At 62.5% G+C, this 27,957-nt stretch overlaps 4 protein-coding genes across 4 annotated transcripts; 1 reads left to right on the top strand and 3 right to left on the bottom strand.

Annotated features, from left to right (window-relative positions):
- Positions 1-209: 209 nt before the first annotated feature.
- LOC127016938 (F-box/WD repeat-containing protein 7-like) lies at positions 210-13,996 on the bottom strand. The gene is made up of 13 exons (XM_050897777.1): positions 13,865-13,996; positions 11,509-11,679; positions 7,969-8,274; positions 6,564-6,646; positions 5,997-6,135; positions 5,365-5,499; positions 5,142-5,265; positions 4,844-4,980; positions 2,697-2,810; positions 1,991-2,172; positions 1,470-1,695; positions 886-1,096; positions 210-707 (listed from the first exon to the last, which is right to left on the bottom strand). The coding sequence occupies exons 1-13, from the start codon at positions 13,994-13,996 to the stop codon at positions 439-441; spliced, it is 2,229 nt and encodes a 742-aa protein (XP_050753734.1). The 3' UTR covers positions 210-438.
- A 183-nt stretch (positions 13,997-14,179) lies between these two features.
- Positions 14,180-17,062, bottom strand: RRP8 (ribosomal RNA processing 8). The gene is given in 8 exon segments (XM_050911426.1): positions 14,180-14,220; positions 14,223-14,289; positions 15,032-15,128; positions 15,283-15,389; positions 15,802-15,931; positions 16,055-16,523; positions 16,670-16,880; positions 16,964-17,062. Coding segments are annotated over 8 exon segments (1,221 nt in total).
- Positions 17,063-19,386: 2,324 nt separating this feature from the next.
- ILK (integrin linked kinase) lies at positions 19,387-25,338 on the top strand. Its single transcript, XM_050902098.1, is given in 13 exon segments — positions 19,387-20,199; positions 21,546-21,711; positions 22,032-22,127; positions 22,290-22,386; positions 22,500-22,583; positions 22,752-22,837; positions 23,162-23,271; positions 23,519-23,562; positions 23,565-23,645; positions 23,917-24,038; positions 24,130-24,229; positions 24,319-24,449; positions 24,650-25,338. Coding segments are annotated over 13 exon segments (1,530 nt in total). The 5' UTR covers positions 19,387-19,936; the 3' UTR covers positions 24,800-25,338.
- A 530-nt stretch (positions 25,339-25,868) lies between these two features.
- Positions 25,869-27,882, bottom strand: TAF10 (TATA-box binding protein associated factor 10). The gene is made up of 5 exons (XM_050902100.1): positions 27,681-27,882; positions 27,130-27,287; positions 26,978-27,042; positions 26,717-26,831; positions 25,869-26,043 (listed from the first exon to the last, which is right to left on the bottom strand). Exons 1-5 carry the CDS (start codon positions 27,865-27,867, stop codon positions 25,954-25,956), a joined length of 615 nt encoding a protein of 204 aa, XP_050758057.1. The 5' UTR covers positions 27,868-27,882; the 3' UTR covers positions 25,869-25,953.
- Positions 27,883-27,957: the final 75 nt, after the last annotated feature.

Raw genomic sequence — 27,957 nt, 5'->3', positions numbered from 1 at the left:
TTCCACCAGACAAGGGCATGCGTGTGCAGGAAGAGAGAGCTGGTCTCCGAGGTCAGCGACTCCAAGGAAAGCCCATACCCTCCCTACTTCTGCCTGGCATCAAACGGTACGGGCTGCAGCCACCAACTGCTCCCCCAGAAGAGACAAGCTCCAGGAAGGGCAGGCTCAGGGAACAGCAGGGGTGGAGAATAAGGCCCCAGGTACAGAAATAAATCGATATATTAGTGTGTACAAAACATGCTGCTTCCTCTGTACAGTGCCCCAGCCGGGCGCAGGCCCCCCACAGGGAGTTCACACATATATAAATAAGGCCCAGACAGCTGCAAACAGTATTTACAGCCCGCGGGGGGCTAGCGCCTGCTCCGGGGCCAGCCCCACCAAGACCAGCTGCTACGCCCAGCCCGCGGGATCCTCCACCCCAGCCTGGACTGGCCAGGTTCATTTCAGGTCCACATCAAAGTCCAGCACCAGCAGCTTGGTCTCCTCCGTGCCATTGCGGCTGCCCACCGCACACACGAGCTTGGTGTTGGAGGCGCGGATGCGCCACACGACACCCCCACTGCCCCCACTCTCCAGTGCAACCAGGTTGCGCACAAACTCGCCCGTCTTGAGGTCCCAGAGCTTGACGGTACCATCATCTGAGCTGGTCACCACAAATTTGGAGCTGAACTGTAGGCAGGTCACGGCACTCTGGTGCTTGCTGGGCCCTGGAAGCAGAGGGTATCTGTTAGTCCTCCTGTGCTTCCACCTCCAAGCCCAGGCTCTTCCGAAGCACCCACTGCTGGGCAACATCTGCCCTGCCCTGCCACGACTGGCAGCTAGGAGCAACACGACCCCTCTCCAACACCCCTACTGAGTGGAGATGTTCCATCCTCCTGCACTCACCCTGCAGTGTTTGCAGGCACTGGCCCGTCTTGATGTCCCAGATCTTGACTGTGGAGTCAGCATTGCCAGATACAAGGATGTTGTCACGTAACTCCATGCCGCTCGTGAGCGACTGGTGCCCCATGAGGGTGTGTAGGCAGTTTCCACTCTCTACGTCCCACACTCGAATCGATGTGTCCAGAGAGCCACTCACGATATGTGTCCCATCAAACTGCCCAGAGAGACACAGATCAGCATGGCCTGCCCAGAAAGGGGAGGAGTGTCCTTGGCAGCCTAGTGTCAGAGACTTGGGGCATGGCAGATTAAGTGATGTGCTCACGTACCCTCTGACTAATCAGGGTGCACGTGTGTTTGGCAGCGTCTTCCCTCCAGGAAACAGACACGGTGTGTGTGTTCCCACAGTGCATGCGTGTGTGGGGGTCAGGGTGGAGAGGCAGAGTGTCTCACCTGCAGGGAACAGACATGGCCTGTGTGCCCCTGCAGCACGTGCATGGGGTGGGGAGACAGCCTCTTACTTGCAGGAACAGGCACGCTCGTGTCCCTGCAGCACATAAGCGAGAGGGAAGGGGGAGCCAGGGTATTACCTGCAAGGAGTAGACGCGGTTCGTGTGTCCCTGCAGTGTGTGAGTGCAGCTCTCACTCTCGGGGTCCCACACTTTCACTGTGTAGTCATATGCACCGCTCACCACCTTGTGCCCGTCGTACTGCACGCAGCGCACGGCAGCCACGTGCCCCATCAGCACATGCAGACATTGCCCAGTCTCGATGTCCCAGAGGCGCAGAGTGGCATCCCGTGAGCCACTCACAACCCTGCAGGCAAGGGTGCGCTTGGAGCCTGATTGTGTCGACTCTGGACCTCGCCCAAGTGAGATAACCCCGGACACACGAGCTTCCCCGAGGAGTAGCCCCAGCTTATCCTCCCCAGGGATACCTCTTCCCACACAGCATATTTCAGCTATAGATCAGCCCAAGCCCTGACCACCTCTGCACTTTCACCTGCCCTATATCCCACGCCACAGGCTGGCCCAGGCCCCTAATGCTTCTACACCTTCACCTGCCTCACTCCAGAGACCAGACCAAGCCCCGAATACCGTCACGCCCATACCTGTTCCCATGCAAGTGCATGCAGCGCACTGTGGACGTGTGTCCATACAGCGTGTGCACGCATTCGCCTGTGTCTGCATTCCACACTTTGAGTGTCCGGTCCGTGGAGCCGCTGATGACAATGCTGTCCCTCATCTGGGAAGACCACACACCCCCTGTGTGGCCAACCAGTGTCTGCACACACTGCAAAGAACAAGATGTGAGACACTGGTTTGGGAAAGGCCGAACAACACGGCAAAAGGGAAAAGCAAAGCGTAGGACTTCCTCTGGGCACGGGATCAGTAAGGCTCTTCAGTCAGCAATCCACCTCCCTGCAGACAGACTCAGGCCCCCACCACAGAGTCCTCTCTGTGATAATGATCACTTGCTATTCTAAACCCAGTCGAGTTTCTTGCCCTTCCTGGATCTCTAGGAGGGTAGTCCACACTTGCTGACTGCCAGTGAAAACACGTGGCCAACTCTTGCTCATTTGTTACTGCACCAACAGACTTGTAGCTTAAGACTGCTCTTCCCACTGCTCCTACAGCCACAGGATCCATCTCTCCAGCTCTCCCCAGCTACACTTTGCCAGAGACAAGATAAACCCACCTAAAAGGCCACTATGCCTCTCACACCTCCACCCATTCCTGCAGCAATGCAGAGGATCAGCATGACTCTGAGCATGCCAGCGGAGCAGCCCTACGAGGTGACTACAGACAATAGCTCACCTCCCCAGTGACAGCTGACCACACTTTGAGCGTGTTGTCATCTGAGCCACTGACTATCCGGTTGCCACAGAACTGCAGGCAGGTAATGACATGGTCATCGTGTCCCTTCAGCACCTGCATGGAGAACAACACGAGTAAGGAGGGAGATGAGGGCGGGTCAGAGCCCCGGAGCCTGCGGAACCTCGGGCCTCAAAAGCAGCCTTGAGAATGGAGGGGAAGCACTAAGTGCTGAGGGGAGAAAGAACCGATGAGTCCCTGTAATGCCTGCCACCTCCCTGCTGCTTCTCTGCGGGGCAGCAGCTACAGCAGGAGCCAGGGGGGCATTTGGTGGCTGCTGCTGGGGGACAGTGGGCTACCTGGGGACTCCAAAACATGGATGGGCCCTTGTGGCTATTAAAGCCGCACAAGCTATTGAGCTCAGAACTGTTGTTCTGTCCTAGATCAAAAACTGGTGGCCATCAGCCAGAGCACATTAGGACCACCAGCTCCGTTTTCCACATGGTGGAAGGCAGGCAGCGCACAAACAGCTGTGCACCAGCTGCCACCTCCCCAACACGGTGATGTGCGAAGAGGGCAGCAAAGGTGGGCAATGACCGAGCAACATCTGCAGGCGGACAGAGATCAGGCAGGTGAGGCAGGATCCCAGGGAATGAGGAGGCACATCAGGCAGACCTGGCCAAGCCACGGGGAGGGGGAGCATGAGGGCAAGCAGCAGCTCGGTGTGAAAACAAGCCCAGAGCTGCCCTTTGCAGGAAACATATTAAACTTCTCCTCAGCCAGGGGAATGTACAGGGCGGACGTCCCTGCGGGCAGCACCCTGGAGAGCTCTGCTCACGGGGGGCGCAGGGACCGGGCTGTCGGGGGTCTCAGGAAAGAGCCGCCTGGTGCCAGTTTGCTGCTGGGGGGTGCAGCCCCGGCAGTGACGGCACCGTGCAGAGCACTGCTGCTCGCCTCGGGTACCACCGAGGCAGGGGCTTGGAGAAGGGGCTGGGAACACCGGGGGCCTGGAAAAAGTCTCCGGAGGCGGAGAGCAGCAGGACTGAGACTGTGACCTGAGAGACTGAGGGAAGGGGTGGCTGGGGCTCAGCCCTCCCTGCCTCCTGGACAGGGATGAGGGGCAGACAGGGACCTTGGCAGGGAGAGAACACCCGAGTGTTCTGGAACCTTGTACCAGGGACAAGGCTTGGCTGAGCCCCAGAAGGGCTGTACCACTCCCTGGATGCCAAGGTTGGCTCCAGCCCTGCCACAGGTGCTCCGAGAAGGGGTGAAGGGATGGAACCCCCCTTCTCTGGGGTCCAGGGTGACCCTTTTTCTGCTGGCAGAACAGAGAGCACCCGGGGAGACCCGAGGCCGACCCCTAGGGTTTTGGAGTCGGGGATGTCAAGGATTCGAGGCTCGCTATACTCCAACTGAAAAGGAGATAGCAGCACATAAAGGGGTAGAACCCATTTGTATTGCTGGGGTGACAGGGGGATCCCAACAGCTAACTGTATTGGAGGCTGAAGTGAGCCTAACTGGGAATGAGTGGCAAAAACACCCCGTTGTGACTGGCCCAGAGGCTCCACGCATCCTTGGGATGCTGAAACTAACATGGCACCCCAGAAAGAATCGAGCCAGTTTGCAGAGGTGAAAGCCATCCAGCTGGCTCTGGACACTGCTGATCGAGGGCTGCACCTGACCACGGACACTATCGCACAGGTTATCCATGAATGCGGAACGTGCGCTGCAATCAAGCAAGCCAAGCGGTTAAAGCCTCTGTGGTACGGAGGAACTGCAGCCCTGTGCCACCCACTGTGGCAATCCCCGAGATCAGCTGTGCTGCCAGCCGGAGCACACGGGAAAGCTCCAAGCAAGCTGTGCTGTGGATCTGCTCTCTGCAGGCAGGGACAGGAGTTGCAGGAAGCTGGCAGGACGTACAGCTTCAAGGACCTTTAAATTCAAATGTTTCCAGGTGAATGCCTCTGGCCTGTGCCTCCTGAAGACAGGCCAGACTTGTGACTCTTTTCCCAAGGCACTTCTAAAATTCTTAGTGTTGTTCTCATCCTATTGGTCATGGATACTTCTCTGCTACTTCCTTCCTGTACCAGCTTCCTACACGTCAAAGCTCTGGAGTCTGGTTCTCAGCAAGGACTCCTGAAAACACCCACCTTGGGGGCTTTAAGCTCCCCGCTGCGCCAATTCATGTCGATTTTGTGCTGCCGCATGAAGGCAAATTTCCAGGGGCTGTACATGAATCCAGGGCTCAGCAGGCGCCGCTTCCGCAGGTTCAAGGGCTCCTCAATGCCTGCAGGAGGAAAACACAGCGGGATGCCTCATAGTACACAAGTGGTCCATGCCCTCACCCTCCTGGGGAGCTAGTGATGCACATCTGTGGGAGCTGTGGGCTACCCTGCTGCAGACCCCAGCCACAACATGCCACATGCCATATGGAGGAGGGGTCTTTACCTTCTTCGCGGCATTTCTCTCTCCAAAGCAGGTTATCTTCAGCCAAGACCCTCCAGTAGCGACAGGTCTGGGCAGCACGGAGCAGGTCCCGAGGCTCCAGGAATGAGAGGACATAGAGTGCCAGCTGCAGGAGTGGAAGCCGAGTCACAAGGGCACAGTGGGCTCCCATGGCTGGTAACTGGTGCACAGCACCAGGGCCAGCCTGTCCCTTGCCTCAACTCACCTCCTTGGGCAGCAGGGAAATGAAGTCTCTCTGGAACTGGGGTTCAATGACCTGCATCATGTACTTGATTTGGGAGGGCTCGCAGCGATCAATGAGCTCATCCAGAGCAAGCAGCTTCTCTGGGCCACTCCACCGCTGAGGAGAGGGACATCAGTCACGATGCCTGCACACATGGCAGGCCCTCACAGGCTCCCCTGTGGCTCTGTGCAGTGCCTATGCCCCGACCCCAACCCTAGCAGAGACCCCAGCCAGCATGGGCAAGACAGGCTAGCCGGGCCTCTGGAGCAGGCCAGGGCTTTGCTACCTAGATCCCAAGATAGAGAGGAGCCACAGAGATAGGGCTGGGAGCTCCATGAGTCACATAAGATGGAGCACAGGTGTTGTGCGATGGCGGACAAAGCAACACCACTCCAGGACGAAGGGGAGCAAGAGGGGGGCTAACACCACTTCTGTGCTCCTTTGCCCAAGGCAAAAACTCACTAAAAATCCACCGTGGGACCCAAATCCCTGCCTGTGGTGGGTTTCACGCAGACAGACTCCCTAGGGCTTGGCTCCCCTCCTGCCTGCCCGTCAAACCCAAAGCTTCTTGGTGCCCTCCGAGGTGAGCCCTTCGGCAAGGCTCCCGGGCCTACCTGGAAGGTGCGGAGCCAGTCCTGCAGCTCGGGAGGAGGGGCAACCGAGGGGATGCGGCGGCGCCGTGCCTGGCCTGCTTTGGCGTTGCGCAGGTCCCCAAAGGTGGTGGTGGGACTGGGCATGCAGGGACCCAGTGTCCTGGACCACAGCCAGGGAGAGACCAAAGCAAAGGTGAGACATGCCAGTGCTGCTCTGGGCCACGCTGTGCAAACAGTTCTCAGAACACAGGTCCCCATAAACCACCAGCTATGAGCCTCCCGCCAACCCAACCCCCTTCCCCGTCACTTCCACTGGGACCACAGCTACACGTGCAGTCCCCTTAGCCCAGCCTGCTCTACAGAATGGCAGAACCACAGACTGGTTGAGGCTGGAGGCACCTCCGGAGGTCGTCTGGTCCAACCCCCTGCTCAAGCAGGACCACCCCGATGGCTTTTGTGTCTCTCCAGGGATGGAGACTCCACAACCTCAGCAGGACACCTAGACGACTGAGGGATGGGACTGGTAGAAGGAGATCTTCCCACCCTCCAGGTCAACTCATTGCTCAGCATGCAGAGCACTCATCTTACCTGCTGTACTCAGAGCCCTTGCACAGCTTTTTACCGGGGGAAAGGGCCCTGCCATCCAGGCCGTTCTCCGACTTCCGCTTCATCTGCAAGGAGAAGGCAAGTTAAAGCAGGCTGGAGCAGAGCCCTCCGCGCACATTCTGGGTCACTGATTTTCTGCCTAAAGTGGCAGAGTAGGAGACCCAGCCTAGCACATCTTCCGAGCCCACGCTCACGTTGGGGACCTGCAGAGGGAAGCTGAAGGCCACCTGAGCTCTAGAGCTGGCAGAAGAGTTAACTTCTGGGGGAGAAATGGAACTTGGTCCTTCCAAGGGGACCATCAGACCTGATGGGGAAAAGTCAGCAAAACAGCTGCGCAGGGACAAAAACAGTGGCTGAGAAAACCTATTGGTACATCTGCTTGGCCCTCCTCTAGGCACAGTTCAACACGGAGCAGGCAGACCTGCAGCGTGAGCAGGACACTTGGCATGCTGAAGCCTCCTGGCAAACCAGCCCTACAGCCGGGCGCCAAAGCTGCCAAGCATACCCCGCTACACTTGACAGCTACAGGGAGAGCTGTGCTGGGATGTGTGGCAGACTGTACCCTGATGTGGTTGCATCAAAGGGAATTTACATCCTTCTAGCTCCGTACAAGAGGCGCAGGGTTAACAGGAAACGTGGGGAGAGCAGGGTGGCTACCAGACAGTGCTGGCAGCCACCAGGAGGTGAGCATGGGGCTCCCCCAACTCAGGTAGGAAGCTGGGGGCTCTTTCCCTCCAGCAACTGACCCAGGCACCAGCTGCAGCCCTGCGCTCAGGGCTGGCCAGGGCTTCTCACCACAATGCCCACACCCCACAGAAACCTCCCTGAGGCCTCTGCCTAACCCCCCCAGCAGACTTCTGCTGCCCCAATTCAGGCTCTGCACTGCGACGCAGGGACCCCAGCGCGGAGCGGTGGAGAGGGTGGCTCCACTGGGGATCGGCACGGCTGGGGACTGCCAGCAGCACTCAGACAGACTGGGACAGTGCCTCCTTCCCCCAGCCCTAACAGCCAGGCAGGCCGCTGACGACTTCCAAGCGCGATGTGCACTGCGGAGCTCCCAGCCCCGCCAGCACCCAGCTGACAGCCCCAAGCTCCCTGGCTGGCCTGCAGCACCCCAGCGTGTCCTGGGGGTCTGCAGCAGCAGTGACAGCCAGATACACACCCCACGCAGCAGGAGCTTGAAGTGCTATGGCAGCCCGTGGCCCACTCTGGCACCACCGCCATGGCAAGCAGTGGGTGCCTGTAGGCTCTGAGGCCACCAGCTACCGGAACGGGACCACAGGCAACGTGCCAGCATCAGCTCCTGCTGGGGAGCCACCAACCACATGGGCAGCCCCGCTCTTTGGGGTAAAGCCCTTGCCTGGGGCTGCGCTCCCAGCCAGGTTACCTTGGGCCGCACGTGACGGAGGAGGCCACCATCCTCTGTCCGCTGCAGGTAGTCTATCCAGCGCTCTCCAATGGTGTAATAGAAGTAGATGTTGCTGCCATCCTCCCCTTCCTCGCTGTAGCAGCTCCCCTCTTCCTCTTCCTCCTCCTCCTCCTCCTCCTGCTGCTCCCCGCAGACTGTGGAGCTGACTGGCTCCTGCGCCCCTTGCCCACTGGAGCCATCACCCTCTGGTCCTGACCCTGGACTCCCTTTTCCAGAGCGCTCCGGCTCCCAGGGGCCCGAGGCATCCTCCTCCTGAGCCACCACCTGCAATACAGGGAGAGGCAGGGTCAGGTCTGTCTGCTGCAGCTCCACACTCCAGCTCTCAGGGTGCCCTGAGGCCCAGGCTGGGAGACATGCTGGGGAGCCGAGAGGGCTGCCAGTCAGAGCAACAGCCCAAGGAATACATGGGCTTCCCTCTGCAGTATGAAACAGGGGGTGATGAGCTAAGCAGAGCCAAAGATGGGAAGAGGGGAGCAGACTACTGAGCTAAGGTGCTCTCTGGGGTCACGGGGGAGCTACAGCCAAGCACGATCTGAGACAGGTCACCTCCCAGCCCCACAGGGAAGCACAGCTGCAACGCGACCAAATTACGTGGCAGCCGGCAACTCTGCGACTGAGCAGAAAACACAAACACTGCAGGAGCATCAGTGGTGCTGAACAATACCAAACTTTGCAGCACCAGCTCCACCTCTGCACAGCGAGCCACCTCCCTGCCTGCAGCTGGGAACGGCCCTCTGCCCTTCGTTTGTCAAAGCAGGGAGCAGAGCTGCTGCACGCGTGAGCTGGCATGCCCAGGCAGGACCCCAGCCTCAGAAAGGAGGCACATGCTGCGTTTCAGCCTTCAGCACGGTGCGGAGGCCCCTTCGCCCTCCAGCCAATCTGACCAGGAGCAACGATTACTCGAGAGGTCGTGAGTAGTGTGTGCCCATCTAATGCCACCTGCACCCTTCCTCCCCAAAGAAAGCAGCACTGTGAATGACACCACAAAAAAAAAAAAAAAAAGGCAAAAAGCAGAAGCGTTCAGTAATTACTTGGAGGAAGCAGAACAACGCCCCTGTATCACATGGGAATGAGGAACTGTTTTCCAATACACCAATAAAACACCTCAATCAGCAGCCCAAGATAATTTCCACCTAAGGGTCCTAGAGAGTAGTACTGGAGATCACTGGCCCACAGCAATTATTTTTGGTAGATCTTGGAATACAGGAGAAACTGCAGAGACCAGGAGAGTGTGAAAGTTGTGCCAAAACTGAGGAAGGCAGGAGAAAAATGAGTCTTTACATAGCCTGACATCTCGCAATAGAGAGGCCGGTACAGGATTCAAAGAGTAAAAGATAAATGACAGCGACATGCTTTGTACCAGCTGATGAGACTTAATGAAAATAGCTCTTTTCAAATAAAATTGAGTTTATTCCTTTAAGTGTTACATTTGGTTAAAAAAGCAATTACGTAAATCACATCGATGAGACGTACTCATACGCTTCTAAGCGTTTGACCAGGGCACAAGGCTTCTGATGAAAACACTGGCACGCCACACCCTCTAAAGGGTTGTTGGATGAGATGGCTTAGATCAAGAAAGAGCCAGTGAACAGATCTCAAAAAGTAGCTGTTAATGGGAAACTGCAGATTTTCTGCTGACGGGCCTAGTGCAGGCCCATAAGGGGGTGTGTGTGTGGAAAACCACAGCAGTCAATATTTGTTTTATTCATAATATGGAAGTAGATAAAATCTTTTCTGATTACATTTTAAGACTGACGCTTGGGTAGGCAGCAAGGACAGGACAGTCACACAGCGTGATCTGCATCGCTTGGTAGGCTGGGCTCACCCAAGTTAAATGCATTTCAATACACCCAGAGGCAATGTTCTCCATCTAAAGACAGGGAGAGCAGTGCCAGCTAGGCACTAGGGACTGCGCATCCTGTAAAGCAATAACTGAAAAGGTTATTGACTGGTCACACTCAGCACAAGCTTCAGGCTCAAAAATCTGAACAGGGAAGAAGTGCAAGCAGGAAAGCAGTACTACCCCCTATGCAGGACTACACTTGAGTCCTGCAATACCCAATCCACATTTTTAAACAGAATGCTTAAAACGTAAAGATATTGCTCAGTCTCCTTCCCCAAATGATTCAAAGTCTGGAGAAAGTACTTTGTAAGAGAAGAAAAAAAATGGAGAAGTGATTTGGTCACAACACAAAAATACACCTGGGGAAGGAAAAATCCAGCTGCTTTACAGGGCTCCTACCAAGCATTGCAACGTTTATTGCAGTTAGGGCTGGGTTTATTTACATTTAGAAATTAGACCTCAGTGCACATGTGGTTAACTGCCTAGCCCTGGACAGATTCCCCAGATCAGAGGCAGACTGGGTCATCTCTTCACACCACCCAGTTAGACTGGACCCTGTTTGGCAGGTGGGCTTGGAACAGGGCCGGACTCTCGGGCAGAGGGGCAGCAGCCAGATGAAAAGGCATGACACAAGAGCCCATCTGGACGCACCTTTTCAGGAGGGAGCACTGAACACAGGTTTCTCAAACACTTCCTCTGGCGTCTAGAATTGTGGGTCACATCTAGGTCTTGGTCAGTAACAAACCCCGGACAGGGTTTTGTTATCAAAGCAGGACGATGCTCCTGGGGCAGTACGGGGGCAGAACAGTCGCCAACATCTCCCAGGCAGTAAAGCACCTTCCAAAACCATCCTCCCCTGCCCGCACAGCACGCTTGAGAGCTTGGCAGGGCAGAGCTGCTCTTAGGCGAGTGAGTTTCCTCAGCCCCGCAGATGGCACCGCAGGAAGATGCGCTGCTGAAGAAGTCCCCAGAGCCGAGCTGGGCGTATGCTGGCCCAAGCAGGCAGCGCGCGGGCCGCCGCTCTGCACAGACCAGGCGGACGACAGGGCAGAGAGCTTGGCAAGAGACACGGACTCTGGCCTCCTCGGCCGTCGGTCCAGGGGAAGAATCTCTCTCCACACCCAGTTCTGGCCTCCAGCAATGAACAATTAGTGGAACTTAACAAGTGTCTGCAGGAGACCTACGGATGGCTAGCTGCTCTGGGGCAGGGGAGGCAGCAGGAAGCCACAAGTGTCCTCTGGGGTCAGAGCATTGTTTCTGTCAGAGACGCTGGGGCAGACGCACCACAGCGGCCAGAGCAGCTCCCAGCAAGGCTCTGTGCTCAGGGGCCACTGCAGCCTCCGGCAGGACACCACAAAGTCAGCTGGGCCCGGCGTATCTCAGCCTCCCCGTCAGGATGCTCCCCAAAGCAAGCTGCCACCTTACAGGGAGATTGCGGACAGACTGCTTGGCTGTTTGAAAAGGTGCCGCATTCCTTGGGCCTCCCTGTTCCAGTGCCCAGAGTAGATGTGTCTCCTCCCCCATAAACCTCCTCTGTCCCTCTACCAGCTACCACCTCTCCCAGCGCGAGATCCCCCTCCCTAATTCCTGCACTGCAGGAGGGAGGATCACCTCCATACCAGGTAGGAAGGGGAACCCTACCTTTCTTTTCCTACCTGAGGCACAGGAGCTTTACTGTCCCCCTGCAGACCAGGGCTCACCCTCGCAGCTTCCTCACTGCTTGGCCTCCTCCTGCAAGTCATCCGCTGACTGTTCAGCTCCAAGATGCGGGTGGTGATGCCTTTGACATGGAGAAGATCATCGAGTGAGTTGAAGCCCTTCAGTTCCTGTGAGGAGAGAAGTAAGATTTGATATGGAGCTGAGAAACCCAAGGACCAGCCCCAAAGCAGGACCAAGCTTACTCACACCCTCCCCAGACAGGCTCTCTTTCCTGGCTGGTCCAGACCTACCAGCTTCATCTCACTTACAACCACCAGCTCCCTTTAGGCCTTCAGGGGAGAGAGGGTCAGGGTGCCACAGCAGGGCAATACCTTTGTACTGCAAGTCCTCACTACTGCTCCCATCCAAGGTAAGGGATGCCTTCTGCCCAAAACAGCCGTTCCCATGTAATCCCTCCCGTTTCCACAAATTTTCCCTGCCCTGAGCGACAACTGCAATGCCTGCAAGGAACAGGCAACAGCACCAGAGCTGCTACTAACAAGGGGAGTAGCGGCCCAAAAGCAGAGGCTAAAAGCTCAGAAAAGGGAATTGTGCCTTCCAGCTGACCAGTACCAAGACTGGTAGCAGTCCCTGGCCCACACAGTCAATCTCCCTTGCCTGCAGCTCCAGGGAATGGAAACAGACCCTGCCTCCTGCCAGGCACACGCAGTCACACACACGTGTGTGTGTCGGCAAGGCACCCACCATCCTGCAAAACACCAGGTCAAGTACTGCCCAGCTCTGCACTCAGAACCACGCATTACCACTGATCGTACCCACAGCCCGCACCGACTCCAAGCAGCTTCTGCCACAAGCCTGAAGGGCCTAAACCCAACAGGGACGGTCTGGCTGTTACCAGGGGGGCAGGATCCCAGGGTGGAAAGCATCCACCGTTTCCAGCTAACACAGACATCAGGGCCAAGGCAAGGTTCTGATCATCCTTTCAAATCGGTCATGCATCATTTTGAGGCACTTCTGGCGCTTCTCCCCAATAAACAGTTTTACCCAAAAGCACAGCTCTAGTGATAAACCCTATTTCTGTAAATCCATCCTCACCTGTTCTCATACCAGCAGTCCTTTTGTTTAAATGGCTCCTGCTCTTCCGCCTCCACGGTGTTTACATTCCTACTGTATTTATAGCTGGTGACCCTGCCCCTCTCAGCCTCCTCCTTTCCAGGCCAAAAAAAGTCAAGCTGTTCTAGTCTTGCCTTGTCAAGCCAGCCTCCCCTTTCCCCGATTTCTCCTGCCTCGCTCCTCAGCCTGCTTCAACACGGATGCTGTATTCCAGCTGTGATCTCGCCAGTTCTTCGCGGCATTAATGGTAAAAAGGTGGCGTTGATCTTTCTGTTTCTGCTAAAAGCGCCACGGCAGATACAGCCTAAGATCACACTTACCTTTTTCATGGCTGTGTCACACTGGTAGCTCAGTCATCCCGTGAGTGACTACGACACACAAGCTGTTCCCCTACTCTGTCATTTCCAAATGATAGAGCTAAACAGTCAATCAAGGAGGAGCGGCAGCATTTCCAGCCCATCGTGACCACACCAGACGAGCTTCTACCCCTTCCTGCTCCTGCCTGTTCCACCCAGGAACGCGTCCTTTTCTGCTCTTAGCATGCAACGTCATCTGCCACCAGCCCCTGAGGCTCTGCCCCAAATCCCAGAAACAAGGAAACTGCAGAACTGGGCTGGTCTGCCTGCAGAAGGGAAGAGCTCTCCCCAAGGAGAACGTTGACCCAGCCTGCGCCGGGAGGCACCCGTGCCAGGGAGGCAACTGCCCTCGCTCCGTGACAGCCCGCGGACCTCGACACCAGCAGCTCTTTACATGGCGTGTGAACAAAGGGCTCCCTCAGCCCCCTTCCCAGCGGCAGCCCGAGCAAGGCCCCCGCCGGCCCCAGACGCTGCGCCCAGAGGCAGCCAGCCCTGCGTCCTGGGGGACGGCGGCAAGGCCCGGGTACGGCCGCGGAAACCGAGGAAAACCAGCGCTGCTCTCCCGCGTTCGCGCAGCTGCCACCCGCCCCGACCCCGCCCCGGGGCTCCCGGGGACGGCAGGTCAGCGGAGGCGGCCGGTTGCCCCAGGGCCGGGCCGCGCAGTCCAGCCCGGCCTCGGGCAGGGCGGCTCCGCCCGGCGCCGGCACCTCCTGCCCGGCTCCGCTTCCCCGCTGCGCCCCGCGCCCCCCCCCCCCCCCCCCCCCCCCCCCCCCCCGCCCCGCACAGCCTCCCCCGCGACAGCTCCCCGCAGACCACCGGGCGACGCGCCCCGCGGGCCCCGCCGCCCCCGCCCGCCCGCAGCGCCGGGCCGCCCCGCCCGCACCTCTCTCTTCCGCACGATGCCGCGGGCGCGGCGGCGGCCGATGCCGCTGAGCGCGCCCTCGAGCTCGGCCACGCCGGCGCGGTTGATGTCCAGCTTCCCCCCGCCGGGGCCCGGGCCGCCCGGCCCCGACATCCCCCGGCAGGAAACGCCGCCGCCGCCGCCGCGCAGGCCCCGCGCGCACTGCGCAGGCGCCGCGGCGCCCCGCCCGCCGCCCCGCCCACTCCCCTCCCCCGGAACGCCGAGGCCGTACGGAAACAGCGGCTTTATTGGGCACTGCGCCTGCGCGGGGCGGGGCCGCCCGGCCCGGCCCCGCCCTCAGCGGCGCTTGTAGAGGCAGGGCCGCAGGCGCAGGCCGGGCGCGGGGCGGCGGCGAGGGGCCCGGTCTTGGCGAACTCGAGCAGGTGGAAGAAGGCGCTGGAGAGGTCCTGCGGCAGCGCCGCCTCAGCGCCCGCACCCCCCGCGGGGCCCCGGGCCCATCACCCCCTCCCCGACCCCGTGCCGCATCCCCAGCACCCCAAAGCCCGCACCACGTCCCAACCAGCTCCCGGACTCCAACGCCACCTCCCGCAGGCCCCGCGCCAGGTCCCCAGCGCGCCCTGGGTCCCCCCTACCCCATCCCAGACCCCAGCACCTCATCCCCTGCAGGCCCCAGGTCCCCCACGCCTCCTCCCAGACCCCAGCACCACAAGCCCTGCGTGCCCCGAGTCCCCCATCCCAGACCCCAGCACCACAAGCCCTGCGTGCCCCGAGTCCCCCATCCCAGACCCCAGCACCACGACCCCTGCGTGCCCCGAGTCCCCCATCCCAGACCCCAGCACCATGACCCCTGCTGTGCCCCAGGCCCCCCTAACCCCCATACCAGACCCCCACGGGCCCCAGGTCCCCCAGACCCCGTTCCAGACCCCAGCACTACAGCCCCCACGTCCCCTCAAACCTCCTCCCAGACCTCAGCACCACAGCCCCCACAGGCCCCCCCAGACCCTCATATGCTGGCACCACCCCCAGGCCTGCTCCCCACCGGCACCAGGCTGAGCCGTGCTGCCCTGCCCTGCTGCCAGAGCAGGAAGCACGGTCTCTGGCTGCCACGGACCGCAGGCTTCTTCTCAGGGCTCCCTGGTTGCACCCAGTAGACCCTGTGCACAGCACAGGGCACACCTGAGGACACACCTTGGAGATGCTTTTGAAGCCCAGCTGAGCCATAGCGTTCACGAAGGCTCGGATGTCCTCGAAGCGGCTGGCCACCTCAGCCACCATCAGGGTCCCCCTGCGGAACACCCCAGCCCTGAGCAGCGGTGGCGCAGGCACCTCCCAGGGCACAGCCCAGCGCCTCCGCTCCTCACTGCCCGCCCGAAGGCCAGCCCGCGCCTCCCAGCTCACCCTGATGCCTCCTGCCCCCTGGCACGCGCCTCTCTGCCTACCCCTGCTTCAGCACGCGGTTGGCCTCTTCCAGGATCTCCTGCAGGTTGGTGCCCATCAGCGCCAGGCAGAACACCGCAACGTCCACCGACTCGGCCGCCAAAGGCACCTGCCAGACACCAACCAGGACACCCTCCCCAGGAGGAGGAAGAGAAGGAGGAGGAGGATAGTGATGGGGCTAGGGCAGCCCTTCTGCGCTTTGCCGCTCCCCAGGCTCTTGGATTCAGCCGAGCATCTTCTCTAGGCAGCCCGCAGACGGAGGTGCCCCAGTTTTCCAAACAGACACATGCTCCCGCTTGCAAACAGCACCCTCAGGATCCCTGACCACCCTCTCCTGTCCCCCACAATCGCCACCCCAACCCGTGCCCCTGCAACCTGCCGGGCAGCGCACAGCCCACCCCACCAGCCCCCACCAACACACTGGTGGGCACGGTGCACATGTTGCCAACGCACCGCCATCCCCCCCTGCAGAGCTGCTGTCCCTCACCCCGTCCCCTCCGTGTGCCGCCCAGCCCCCCTACCTTGGCCATGTCGCAGACGGTGACCCGTGGGCTGAGAGGGACCAGGTCAAAGGAGTGAACCTTGTTCCTGATGCTGCTCGCAATCTTGCAGTCACCGCACCCAAAATCCGCCACCACCAGCGAGGCTGGCCTGGGGGGGGAGTGGGGGCTCAGAACGCCCCTTCCCCCTCGCCCCACCACCTCAGCAGGTCCCTGCAGCTCGGAGGCGGCCCTGGGCCCGGCTCTCCAGCGCTGCCCGGTTCTGCCTGCTCACCGCCGCCGCAGGTAGCGGATGATGCGATGCACGGGGTTCTCCGGCCAGCGCCCCACTTGCTGAGCGAAGCCGCGGTGGTAGATCTCGAACGCTTCAGGGTCGCTCTGGAAGAGCTCTGCCGCTTCCCAGCTGGTGGACGTGTAGAGCTGCTGGTTGATGTACCGGAACCGGGCGGCCAGGAGCCGCTCCTCCATCCGCGCGCGCAGGGCCGCCGACCGGTCCGAGGGAGCCGCTTCCAGGCTGGGCAGCTCCGGGGCGCCCGGTCCCACGCCCGCCTGCCCGCCCGCGTCCTGCTCCCCTCCAGGCCCCGCCTGGAGCTCCTTCTTCTGGCGCCGCTTATTCTTCTGCTCGTTTCTGCGCTGCCTCCTGCTCACCCTCCGCGCCGGCTCCCCGGCCGCAGCCCCCGTCCCCAGCGCCCCGGGCTCCGCGCTCGGCCGGGGCCGCTCCCCCGGCAGCTCAGCCGACACGTCTGGGGGCACCGAGAGGGAAGTCAGGGCGGCGGCGGGCGGCTCCCGGCCCCGCTCCCGGCTCCCTGCCAGGGCCCCCCAGCAGGCCCGGCCTGCCCCCGGCGCCTCGGGAGCTGCCCGCCCCGCCGAGCGGGGCGGGCGGCGATACCTCTGTCCAGGCGCTGCCCGCTCTGCTGCGGCTCCCGCTCCGCCTGGAGCTCCCCGGAGCCGGCCGGGTGCCCCTCCGCCGCAGCCCGACGCCTGGCGGCCTGCCTCCGCTCCCCGGGCCGCTTCCGCGCGGGCTCGCCGTCCCGGCCGGGCTCGGCCGCGCAGTCCCCCGGCAGCCGCCGGCGCCGCTTCCCCGCCGCTGCCGCAGGGGCCTGCGGAGGGCGGGGGGCCGGTCACCTCCCCCGCGCCCAGGGACCGGCCCGGCCCGCCGCGGCCCCGGGCGCGCACCCCTTACCGGCCGGCCCGGGCCCTCGGGGGCGCCGCGGGGCCCCGGCCGAGCCCGGGCCCGGGCGGGGCCCTCCGCCTCGTCGTTCCACTCCTCCTCCGCGAACATGGCCCGGCGGCCGCGAAACCTAACGGGAACGGCGGCCCCGGCGCGGCCGGCTCCGCTGGGAACCCCAGCCCGGCCCTGCCCTGCCGCCGTCACCCACGTGCGCCCCGCCGCGCTATCCCCGCGGAAGGCCCAGAGCGGCCCCGGCAGCACCCGCGGGAACACCGCCCCCCTGCGGGCGGGAGGCCAAGCAGCCTGGCTGTGCGGGGCAGTGCCGTGGGCGCCCCGCCCCCAGCGCCCCGCGCCCCGCCCCTGCCCAGCTCGCCCCGCCCCTGCCCTGCTCGCGCCGCCCCAGCTCGCTGCGCCCCCGGCCGGTGCCCCCCACCCCCGCCCAGGCTGCGTGCCCGGCCTCGCCGCGCCCGGTGCCGCCCACGCGGCGGTCTGACGCTGCCCGGTGCCCGGTGCCCGCGCGCCGCGCCGCCCCGTGCCCGCGGCGCGGAGCCCGGAGACGGTGCAGTGCGGCGGCCGGCCGGCAGGGGGCGCTGGCGGCGGTCAGCCCGGGGCGGAGCCCACGCGCTGCCCCGCGCCCGCCGAGCCGCCGCCCTGCGCCGCCGCCGGAGCCGGTAAGGGCGGCCGGGCCGGGCCGGGCCGGGCCGCGCGGGGCTGCGCCGACTGCGGCCGGAGGCCGGGCCGGGTCGTGCCCGGCCCGGGAGGGAGCAGGGCCGGGGCTGCGGCTTGGCTCGGGCAGGGCCGGGCCGGGGTCGGGCTGAGTCAGGCCGAGCCGGGACCGGGTCGGGGTCGGGGTCGGGCCGGGCTGGGACAGGCGGGGGTCGGGACAGAAGGCGATGGGGGCAGGACAGGTCCGGGTCGGGGTCAGTGCGGGCTGGGGCTGGGGCGGGTCCAGGCTGGGGCGGGTCGGGGTCAGTGTGGGTCTGAGTGGGCGGCGACTGGGGCTGGGGTCGGCCGGGGTTAGGTCAGGCTGGGAACAGGGTGAGGTCTGGGGGAGGCAGGGCTGGGGCTGGGGTTCGTGCAGGCCGGGCTGGGCCCAGGTGTGGCTGGGCTGGGCTGGGGTTGGAGTTGGGCAGGGGCTGGGACTGCCCTTGGGCTGGGTGATGGGCTGGGGCCGGGGCCAGGGCTGGGCCGGACCGGGCCAGGAAACGGAAAAAAAGGGGGGGGGCGGGGCTGTGCTGTGCTGGCATGGGCAGAGGCTGGCTGGTGGCAGCCGTGTTTGGGGTGCACTGGGGTGGGTGGGCAGGGGCGAGGGGCAGGGGCCGACTGAGGACAGGCAGGGACCCGCAGGGCTGCCCCGGGGCTCCTGTGCCGGTGGCTGGTGTGGGGTCAGTGCCGCTGGGATGGGACAGGGCAGGCTGGGGCCCACTGCTGTGTCGAGCCCTGGGGTCCGCGGGGCAGGATGGGGCTGGGGCTGCGCTGGAAGGGGTTGGGGGGGCTGCAGGGAAGAGTGGGGCCCTCACAGCCAGTCTTGAGGAAGGGTCTTGGGTCAGGGCTGATGAGGAACAGAGGGGGCGGCACGGGGCAGCCTGGGTCCCCACATCGTGGGGCCACGGCCTGAGTGGTGGGGAAGGGGGCCACAGGGGGCTCAGCAGGGCTGACATGGCCACTTGGCAATGGGGGAGTAGAGGGCCCCTCATTTCAGGCAGGGCAGGGGCTGGGGGAGGCCTGGCAGCCCAGCCAGGACCAAGGCAGGGGCTGGTGTGGTGACAGACAGGAACGTAGCAGCCCTGGGCTGAGCAGGGGATGCGGCTGGTGGAGGAGAGGCGGCGGTGGCGGCGAGATGCAAGTCCCACAGGGCTGAGGCGGGGATGGGGTGTCACTGGGGTGCCCCTTCCCTGGTCCCGTCCCAGATGGGTGGATGAAAAATCCAGTCTGGGGGCAGTGCCATCAGCCCTGGGGCTCTGGGACTGGCAGGACCCACAGGATGTTGGGTCGGGGCGCGGCGCTGGCTCCTTGCAGCTCACGGGCAGGGCTGCTCTGTCCTCCGCAGCCGGTGGAGCTGGGAGCAGGGTCGGTGCTGCCCTGGAAGTGCCAGAGCCGATTCTGGTGCCTGTGAGGCCCCTTTGAGGGTCCAGGCTGTGAGGCCAGTCTCCTACATCCCCTGCCCCACATAGCTGCCTGGAGCGTGCGACACAGGCAGAGCGGCTGTCCTTGGGGGCCAGCTGCCAGGCGCAGGGAGCGTGCCAGGGCCCGTCCTGCCCGTGCAGAGCGGGTGGGGGTCCCGCTGCAGCTGGGCGAGTGCCAGGCCCGCAGGGGCCCTGAGAGGTGCCAGGTTTAAGCCCTCATGGGTGTACACCAGGGGCATCATGCTCGGTCTGTCCCTGCATCTGCACTGTGGGACTTGCCGAGGGCAGGCCCATGTCCCTGCTTGATGCCGCAGACCCCTAGGTGGAAAAGTACCTGCCAGGCATGGCCCTGCGCTGCTGGGGAGCTCGGGGCAGCGCAGCCCTGGGTCTTAGAGAGGCTGCTGTTGTCAAGGGGTTAAAAATGGAACCAGGATGCGTGCTTTGCCTGGCTCTGGGCTGGGGTGTCTGTTGATTAGAGTGGAGAGAGGGGGAGCTTGTGGACCTTTGGGGTCCCAGTTTGTTGAGTGTGATGCTGTGCCAAGTTCAGCCAAGCCTGTGTCAGAGTTGGGGATCGGGAGGGTCTGTGGAGCTATGGGATCCCATGCAGGGTGGTGCTGGACCTCCTCCAGCTCTGCTCCCCGACCCGCTCCCCTCCCAGGAGATGCGGGCACCCGGGTCTGGCTGGGCCTGCAGATAAGCCTGTGGACGCCAGATCTGCTTCCTGCGAGCTGCTGCAGGCACCCATGACGCTGGAGTCAGTCGTGAACTTCCCCTTCAGCTATGGGTCCAGCTCTGTCCCCAGCCTTCGGCAGTCCCCGTGGTTTTCCGCAGGGCTGCCGAGGAGGGGGACCTGAGGCTCATGTCCTTGCTCCCCCAGGGAGATGCCCCACAGCTGAGGGGCTGCCAGGAGCAGAGGGGCTGTGGGAGGCAATGTCCAGGTCCCAGGGCTGTGTGTGGGAAAGGGAGGCAGGGAGCCCCACTCCACAGCCGGGCCCTGTGTCCTTACACACCCCTCCTCACAGCAAGAGCCACAATGGACGACATCTTCACGCAGTGCCGAGAGGGCAACGCGGTGGCCGTGCGCCTCTGGCTGGACAACACCGAGAACGACCTCAACCAGGGGTGAGCAGGAGGGGACCTGGCCCGGGCTGGACCCGCCGGGGTGCTGTCCCCGGCTCAGCTGCGCCACGGGCCGAGGGTGCTGGACCAGGGCTGGGGCTCGTTTCCGCTCTGCTCCGTGTCCTGGGGAGGGGGTGGGATTCGGCTCCTCCCCGCCGGGAGGAAGTTACCGCATCGCTGAGGCATGAGGGCTGCACATCCTCCAGCCGCTTCCTCGGCCGCCGCTGCTCCCGGCCACGGGATGGGACGCGTCTCAGCCAGGGGTTGGGCTGGGGGTGCCGGGGAGAATCTCCCTGTCCCCGGGGTGGCTGATGTGTCTGGGTGACCGCTTCCCCTGTCCCCTCTCCTGGGAGCACTGCAGCTGACGTGTGGAAGCACGGCCGGGGTCTGACAGGACGGCTGGGAAGCACCCCAGGGCCAGGAGCTGCGCAGGGCACTCATGCCCAGCCGACCCATGCCCTGCCCCTGTGTGCCCTGCCACAGATCTCTCCTCCCCACAGCACGTTCCCAGCTCCAGGAGCTCCCGCAGGACCGTGCGGTCCGACCTGCTGCCTGCCTGCCTTTCAGGAGCAGTCTTCAGGCCAGGCACAAGGTTTAGAGCAGACGTCTCCATTGCCTGTGGGCAGGCACAGCCTTCTGCCCACACACCAAAGACCCCTTGTCAGGCCACGGCAGCATCTTTCCTGAACTCATTCTGGACAAGGCGCCTTCCCTTGGCCGTGTCTTTCAGTCCCTCTTGAGGCTCCCAGTCATACAGAGCCGTCCCAGTCCCACAGGTCGTGCCTGAGGGACAGGGGCCCGGCTGGCACTCGCTGGGGCATTTTGGTCCTGGGTGCCTGTGCCAAGGTACCCCCTGCCTGCAGGGCCGGCTGTCCTGCCTGCCTGCCTGCAGGGGCGGGGCGGGGGGCAGATGGGGTCTGCTGTGCTGTGCCGCGGAGCTGGAGGGGAGCTGGGGATGCAGCGGCCCCCGCCTGCCAGGCCCTAGTCTCCTTTTAAGGCCTGGCTGGTCTCCTCCTCCCTTACTTGGCCAGGCACCGCGGGAGCGAGGGGGGACGGGGGAGGGGATCCGGCTCTTGCCAGTGTCTCTGTGATTCAGCCCGGGAGAAGATGGGATTTGGCCAGGGCCGCCGGGGCCCTCGTGGGGATGGGAGAGAGCGGGAGAGCCGCTCAGCCTGTCCCCTTCGCCTCTGTGGCCCGCGTGCGGGCACACAGGGCGATACCTGCCTGGCTGCGGTGCTGTCAGCAGCGCCCCGGGCCGCGCTCGGCCCTTCTCTCCCTGCCCAGGCCAGGGGAGGACGCAGCGGGCAGGCTGCAGCTGCTCAGCAGAGCTGTTCTTGCCATCTCCGCAGGGATGACCACGGCTTCAGCCCCTTGCACTGGGCCTGCCGCGAGGGCCGCTCCAATGTGGTCGACATGCTCATCATGCGGGGAGCACGGATCAACGTGATGAACCGTGGTGACGACACCCCACTGCACCTGGCTGCCAGCCATGGCCACCGTGATATTGTGCAGAAGGTACCTGCCTCCCGCAGCCAGCACCCTGCCCCTTCCCCACCGCCTTCCAGGCACCCGCTTTGTGCCTTGCGCAGCCCCATGGCAAACCAGGCAGGACTCTGTGCAGCCCTCCACCCTGTCCACCCAGGACTCGCTCCCCACTGTCACCTGCCGGCTTCCTTGCCGTGAGCTTATGGCATCCCCACCTTGGCGCCTCTGAGCACCTCCACCCTCCCCACAAAAGCCCTGCATCCGGCCTCAGCCCCCTCCCAACGGCGGCCTCAGCCCCCTCCCAAAGGCAACCTGCTCTAGATTTACGGGGATTGTCCTCCTGCCCCCAGCTGATCCAGTTCAAAGCAGACATCAATGCAGTGAATGAGCATGGGAACACGCCTCTGCACTATGCCTGCTTCTGGGGACATGACCAGGTGGCGGAGGTGAGTGGGAGCACTTGGACACAGGCAGGAGTCCAGGGCGAGGGAGGTGGCTGAGGGTGGCACGGGGAGGGAGAGGAGGGACGAGGCAGGAGGCTGGGTGTGTATGAAGGGGCTGACAAGAGGATAGCAAACTCTGCAGATGCTCGCTTTCTCCTCCCTCAGGACCTGGTGGGCAATGGGGCCTTGGTCAGCATTGCTAACAAATATGGTGAGACGCCCATTGACAAAGCCAAGACACCACTGCGAGAAGTCTTGAAAGGTAGTAGGTTCTCATCCTGACCCCACAACCTGCCTCTGGCTCCTGCTGCAGCCGCTGTGCTCAGCATCAGCGAGCTCTCTGCTTGTGCTGCCAAACTCCTTGTCCCTCTCCAGAGCGTGCTGAGAAGCTGGGCCAGAGCCTCACCAAGATCCCCTACAAGGATACCTTCTGGAAGGGCACGACCCGCACACGTCCCAGTAAGGACAGAGCCTTCCCTAATGGGGCACGCCGTTGCAGAGGAGAGCACAGCTCTCCTGCGCGGTAGGGCAGGCACCCCACTGGTACTGCCTCCCTCTGCGGTCCCAGGTGGACGTCAGGAGGAAGGTCCACGCAGCCACAGGCTGCATCTCCTCCTTTTCTTACAGGAAATGGGACTCTCAACAAACTTGCTGGAATAGACTTCAAACAGCTGAGCTTGAGCCAAAAACTCAATGAGAACCAGTCAGGAGAGGTACGTAGGCCTGTTGCCCCCCAGGACAGGGTAGCTGCACCCGTGCAGACCGCTGCTGTCTCCCCAGCCCTTGGCTGGCTGCGGAGCGCAGAACTGGCTGTGGAGTGCACAACTGCTTGGTGAGTTTCCACATCCAGGCGTGGGGCCAGACCACGCAGAGAGAAGGCACCTGCCTGGGACTGAAAGGCCAGGGTTCGCTCTCATGCTTTGTCGTTGTCGGTCCTGTGGGCTCTGTGGGGCCCACAGCCCTGCGCAGGGGGCTGGGAGGTGATTGGGGGCCGTGTGGCCCTCTCACAGTGACTGTCTCCACCTGTCTCCCTGCAGTTGTGGAAAGGGCGCTGGCAAGGCAACGACATTGTCATCAAAATGCTGAAAATCCGGGACTGGACAACTCGGAAGAGCCGAGACTTCAATGAGGAATACCCGAAGCTGCGGTGAGTGCCGATATCCTTCCCCAAGGCAGCCGTGGCTCTTGAGGGCAGGTGTTATCTCCAGAGGAGTATGGGATAGGCAAGAGCCAACCAGGTCTGCAGGGTCGGCTGGGAGCGCTCCAGAGCGGTGCCCAGAGGACGTGAGGAGGCCCTGGGAGGACGGCACACCGGCAGCGGTGCAAAGGGCAGGGAGGCGATGAGGGGGTGCGGGCAGCACCCACTGTTCTCAGGGCTGTCACTTCTCTTGCAGGATCTTTTCTCACCCCAACGTGCTACCAGTGCTGGGCGCCTGCCAGTCCCCCCTGCACCCCACCCCATTGTCATCAGCCACTGGATGCCCTACGGCTCCCTCTACAACGTGTTACATGAGGGGACAAGTGAGTGCTGATGGGGGTGATGGAGCCGGGGGGCAGAGGCTAGTCTCCCCAGCCTCGAGAAGTTGCTTCTCTGTGCATTCGGTGGGTGGCAGGGGGCCCCTCCAGCTGCAGCACCAGGGTGGGCCCAGGGTGAGCTCGGTCTCCAGTCCGCACACCTTCCCCACACCCCGTGTGCGGTGTGTCTGCCACCACCACCCCCTTCCCACACACGCTGCAAGTGGCATGGCACCCCCCTCTCTCACTTACCCTCATGCCACCTCCTTCCCTGCAGACTTTGTGGTGGACCAGATGCAGGCAGTGAAATTCGCCTTTGACATTGCACGGGGCATGGCCTTCCTGCACACATTGGAGCCCCTCATTCCACGCCACCACCTCAACAGCCGCAGCATCATGGTGAGTGTCAGCGTTGCATGGCCCAGACCTTCCTCCTGCAGACTGGGGCAGGGCAGGGCAGGCTCCCCTCTGACCACCCCTCTCTCCCCAGATCGACGAGGACATGACAGCGCGCATCAGCATGGCTGACGTGAAGTTCTCCTTCCAGTGCCCGGGGAGGATGTACGCGCCAGCCTGGGTGGCACCAGAAGGTGAGCACCTGGTAGCCAGGCCCCTCCTGCTGCTTAGCCCCTTCCTCGCCCTCAGCCCCATTCAGCCCCCCGTGCTCGATTCCCTACAGCCTTGCAGAAGAAGCCAGAGGAAATTAACAGGCGCTCAGCTGACATGTGGAGCTTCGCGGTGCTGCTGTGGGAGCTGGTGACCCGTGAGGTGCCATTTGCAGACTTGTCCAACATGGAGATAGGCATGAAGGTGAGGAGAGGGCTGGGCAAAATGCACCGGTCCAGACCTGATCAGCCAGGGCATAATGGGGCCTAAGTAGCCAACAGGGAGGGGAGGCAAGGCCCACTGAAGGAGAGCCCACCGACACTCCTCCCAGAGGCATGGGCTCTGCCTGTCACATGCAGGGCTGGGTCGATTTCTGATCCTGCCCTGCTCTCCCGTGCTCCCAGGTAGCACTGGAGGGGCTACGTCCAACCATCCCACCCGGCATATCCCCACACATCTGCAAGCTGATGAAGATCTGCATGAACGAGGACCCAGCCAAGCGCCCCAAGTTTGACATGATCGTGCCCATCCTGGAGAAGATGCAGGAGAAGTAGAGAGGGAGGTGCCTCCCAGCCACCCGACGCTGCCATGCTTCCCTCCCCATCACCCCCAAGTGCCTTCTTTAGCCCCAGAGCCAAGGGGGAGCAGGGAATGCCCCCTCACCCTGAGCCAGCCATGGACACACGGTACAGACAACGCTGCCTTCTCTGGAGCTGCTCTGCAGGCTTCAGACACTGTAGCACCAAATCTATGGCAGCACCTCCATCCTCCCTGGCAGCTATGGGCAGAGACTGAGCAGGCGGCCTGGCCCACGACACTGAGCATGGCTGGGCTCTGCTACCTGTGAGGCTGCGACAGGGCTGTGGAGCCACCCTGTCCTCCTCGTCCCCAGGCCCAGAGCAGCTCACCCACTTAACAGTCTCACATTAGGCAATGCCCAGTCCTGGTGCTCTTCCCTACCAAGGACAGTGGGGTGAAGCTTGCCTGTTGCGCCCAGCACCACCCCAGCTTTGCGCTTCACTCTTTATCATTTCCATCCAGGCCATGTGGAAAAGCCGCCAGCATCCAAAATAAACATTTGTTATGAAAACTGGCTGCTGGTGGAGGGGTGCGTACATGCACAGGGTGTTGTCCACAGAAAGGGGGCAAGACTGATGTGGAGGGCTGTGCAACAGTCTGCAGAGTCCTAGGCTCCGGATCTGTGCCTGTACCAAACCTCCTCTGGTGACTGGAGCAAGGAAAGCAGGTGGGCTGACAGCACCCTCTTGAGAGAAGGGCCCAGGCTCTGTCTGCAGCGCTGTCAGCGCAGGCCCCTGAGCGTTCCTCTTGAGAGACAACAGGTATGCTTGGGAGGATGAAATGAAGGAGTGTTGGGCAGTCCTATTCCCACTACACCCGCTTCCCTTCAGCTTCTTGGGGCAGGGCGAAGCCCTTCTCGGAATGGCAGAAGGTGCAACTAGAATCCACCAGTTGTGAGCCCTACAGCCAACCCCTCTCTGCACTGCCCTTTCAAAGGCACAGGACCAACTTTTGGTGGTGTAGTGAGAACAGAGGCCCTAGCAGGCCAGCTTGTGCGCTGTTTTACTTGTAGGCAGGGCAGTAGCATGTGGGCAGGAGACAAGATGCCTTTCCACAAAAAAAAACTACCCAGCTGTTTAATGGCACAGAAGCAACCCTAAAAAAGTTCCCAGTGACAATCCCTCAGTCTCTATGTGAAGTAATGTGGCTTTTTCACATTGATGCCGTATTCTGCAAGTGCTGGTGTCAGGTCTTCCATGGTCAGCGTGTACTTCTTATCCTGAAGGGACAAGGAGTAGCGTCAGTCACAGCAAGGACAATCTAAGCTGCCAGGCATTCCTCAAAACCTTGTGGGCTTAGGATTTTTCCCCTACAAGCTGTGGTGACCTGTGTGTGCGCAATTCCTAGAAGCAGCTGCAGACCAGTGTTTGGGGCATTAACCAGCTCTTAAGTACTGCACTTTTCATTTGCTCTGTGCCCTCAGCTGCTCAACAGACAGAAAGACACAGCATTACGCAACGCTATAAATTACATCGCCCTCATGATGCCCCCGAACCACAAACAGATGATGACTGGGAGAATTCTCAGAAACTACCACTACACGCTTGCGCCCCATTTATGTTCCTCCCCAAGCATCAGAGTTTTGGTCACTGTCAGAGGGAGGATGCAGGGCTAGATGGCCCTGGGTCTCATGAGGTTCAGCTACTCACACATTCCTGTGAAGCCACCAAAGCATATTCCACGAATTCCACTGCCCACCTCATTTTCTTACCAGCATCCCTTTTCCACCAGCAGAGTCCTAGCTTAGTAAGTGTTGACCCTTCAGGAGCACAACAGGTTTAAGTCTTTCTACAACCCACATCCCCGCATTCAATGGCAGCAAGTTCAGCTTGCTACAGCCCCAGGAGAGCACGTTTCCCGTCATCCGAGCAGCCATTCTGTCCTTCTCTCACCTTGCTCTTATTGCGGGAGCTGCCTGAGGCTGTTCCCTTCATCTTGCAGTGCTGCAGCGCATCATTGGCAATGTCAGAAATAAACTTCTGTGCGGCCAGAGAGATCAAACGAATGCTACCCAGCAGAGAAAGAGAAGGGATAATTTCAGACAGAGAGCACAGAGCACTGCTGGGATTAAGGAATTTCTGCTGGGGCCTGCAGCTATCAGACCCCGTACAGGGTCCTTGAGGCCGCACTCTACCACATCTGCTGCCACTTACATGCGTGGATCAGAGGCCTCGAATCCTGCTCTGTTGAGGTAATAGCCCGTGACAGCATCTGGGATCTGTACAGAAGAAAAGTTGGAGGAGCTCTGCTTCCCTGTGGCAGCCTGTCACCTGCGTGCAGCCTGCCCCCAGCGCGTCCCGTGTACCGTAGGCGTGTAATCCTCCAGCTGCATGAGGAAGTCCACCAGCGGCGTCGTGGAGACCACCGGCTTCACGTCCCCGTTGGCCGCACTGGGCGGCACGTAGACCCCATTGGACATAGCCCCTTCGGGAGGAGCTGCAGCCACTGCTGCAGAGACGGGCACTGCAGGCACAGGGCGCTCAGTGGGCAGCTGTCCCCCGGTGCTGCCGCGGCCCCGCACCTGCCGGCACCCCGGGACCGCCGCGGTCACGGGGCCCCGCAGGCACCCACGGACTACGCGGACGGACAGGCTCGGTGCCGGAGCTCGGGGCACGCTCCTGGGCCGCGCACCCCGCAGGAACCCCCTGTGTGCGGCTCCTGTCCTCCGGGGCCCCCGCTCGCGGCCCCCGCACCCCGCCGCCCCGCGCTCCCGGGCCCCCGCCGCCGGGCACCCCAGGCGCCCGCGGCCCCGCTCCGCCGCCCCCGGCCGGGCCGCGCCCGCCCCCCCGGCGCTCCCCCGGCTCCGAGCGCCCCGCACCCCGGCCCTTCCGGCCCGCCCCCCCGCCCCGCGCTCACCGGGCCCCCTGCCGCCAGCCGCGCCGCCCTCGGCTCCCCGCGCCGCGCCGCCCACCGCGCCCGGGGGCGCCCCGGGAACGCCGCTGCCGACGGCGGCCGGGCTGGGCTTGCTGTCGGCGGCGGGGGCGGGCGCGGGCGGCGCCGGGGCGGCCGGGGCCGCGGGGTCGGCCTCGGCGCTGCCGCTCATCGCCCGCCGCCGCGCGACACCAGGCGCCGCCTCCCCCGCGCCTGCGCACGGCGCGCCGCCCCATTGGCCGCGCCGCGCCCCGCCCCGCCC

The sequence above is a fragment of the Gymnogyps californianus genome, chromosome 1 (assembly GCF_018139145.2).
Source record: "Gymnogyps californianus isolate 813 chromosome 1, ASM1813914v2, whole genome shotgun sequence".
NCBI lineage: Eukaryota > Metazoa > Chordata > Aves > Accipitriformes > Cathartidae > Gymnogyps > Gymnogyps californianus.
Note: the sequence above shows the minus strand (reverse complement) of the source record. Positions and strands in the feature narration are given on the sequence as shown.

Excerpts from the sequence above, each read along its gene's own strand:
- LOC127016938 (XM_050897777.1), bottom strand. The coding sequence starts at position 13,996 with ATGTCGGGGCCGGGCGGCCCGGGCCCCGGCGGGGGGAAGCTGGACATC. Across the intron at positions 4,981-5,141 it reads AGAGAAATGCCGCGAAGAAG|GCATTGAGGAGCCCTTGAAC; the intron begins GTAAAGACCCCT and ends TTCCTCCTGCAG. Across the intron at positions 1,696-1,990 it reads ATGCACTTGCATGGGAACAG|GGTTGTGAGTGGCTCACGGG; the intron begins GTATGGGCGTGA and ends CCTTGCCTGCAG.
- TAF10 (XM_050902100.1), bottom strand. The coding sequence starts at position 27,867 with ATGAGCGGCAGCGCCGAGGCCGACCCCGCGGCCCCGGCCGCCCCGGCG. Across the intron at positions 26,832-26,977 it reads GAGGCCTCTGATCCACGCAT|CATTCGTTTGATCTCTCTGG; the intron begins GTAAGTGGCAGC and ends TCTGCTGGGTAG. Across the intron at positions 26,044-26,716 it reads GCTCCCGCAATAAGAGCAAG|GATAAGAAGTACACGCTGAC; the intron begins GTGAGAGAAGGA and ends TTGTCCCTTCAG.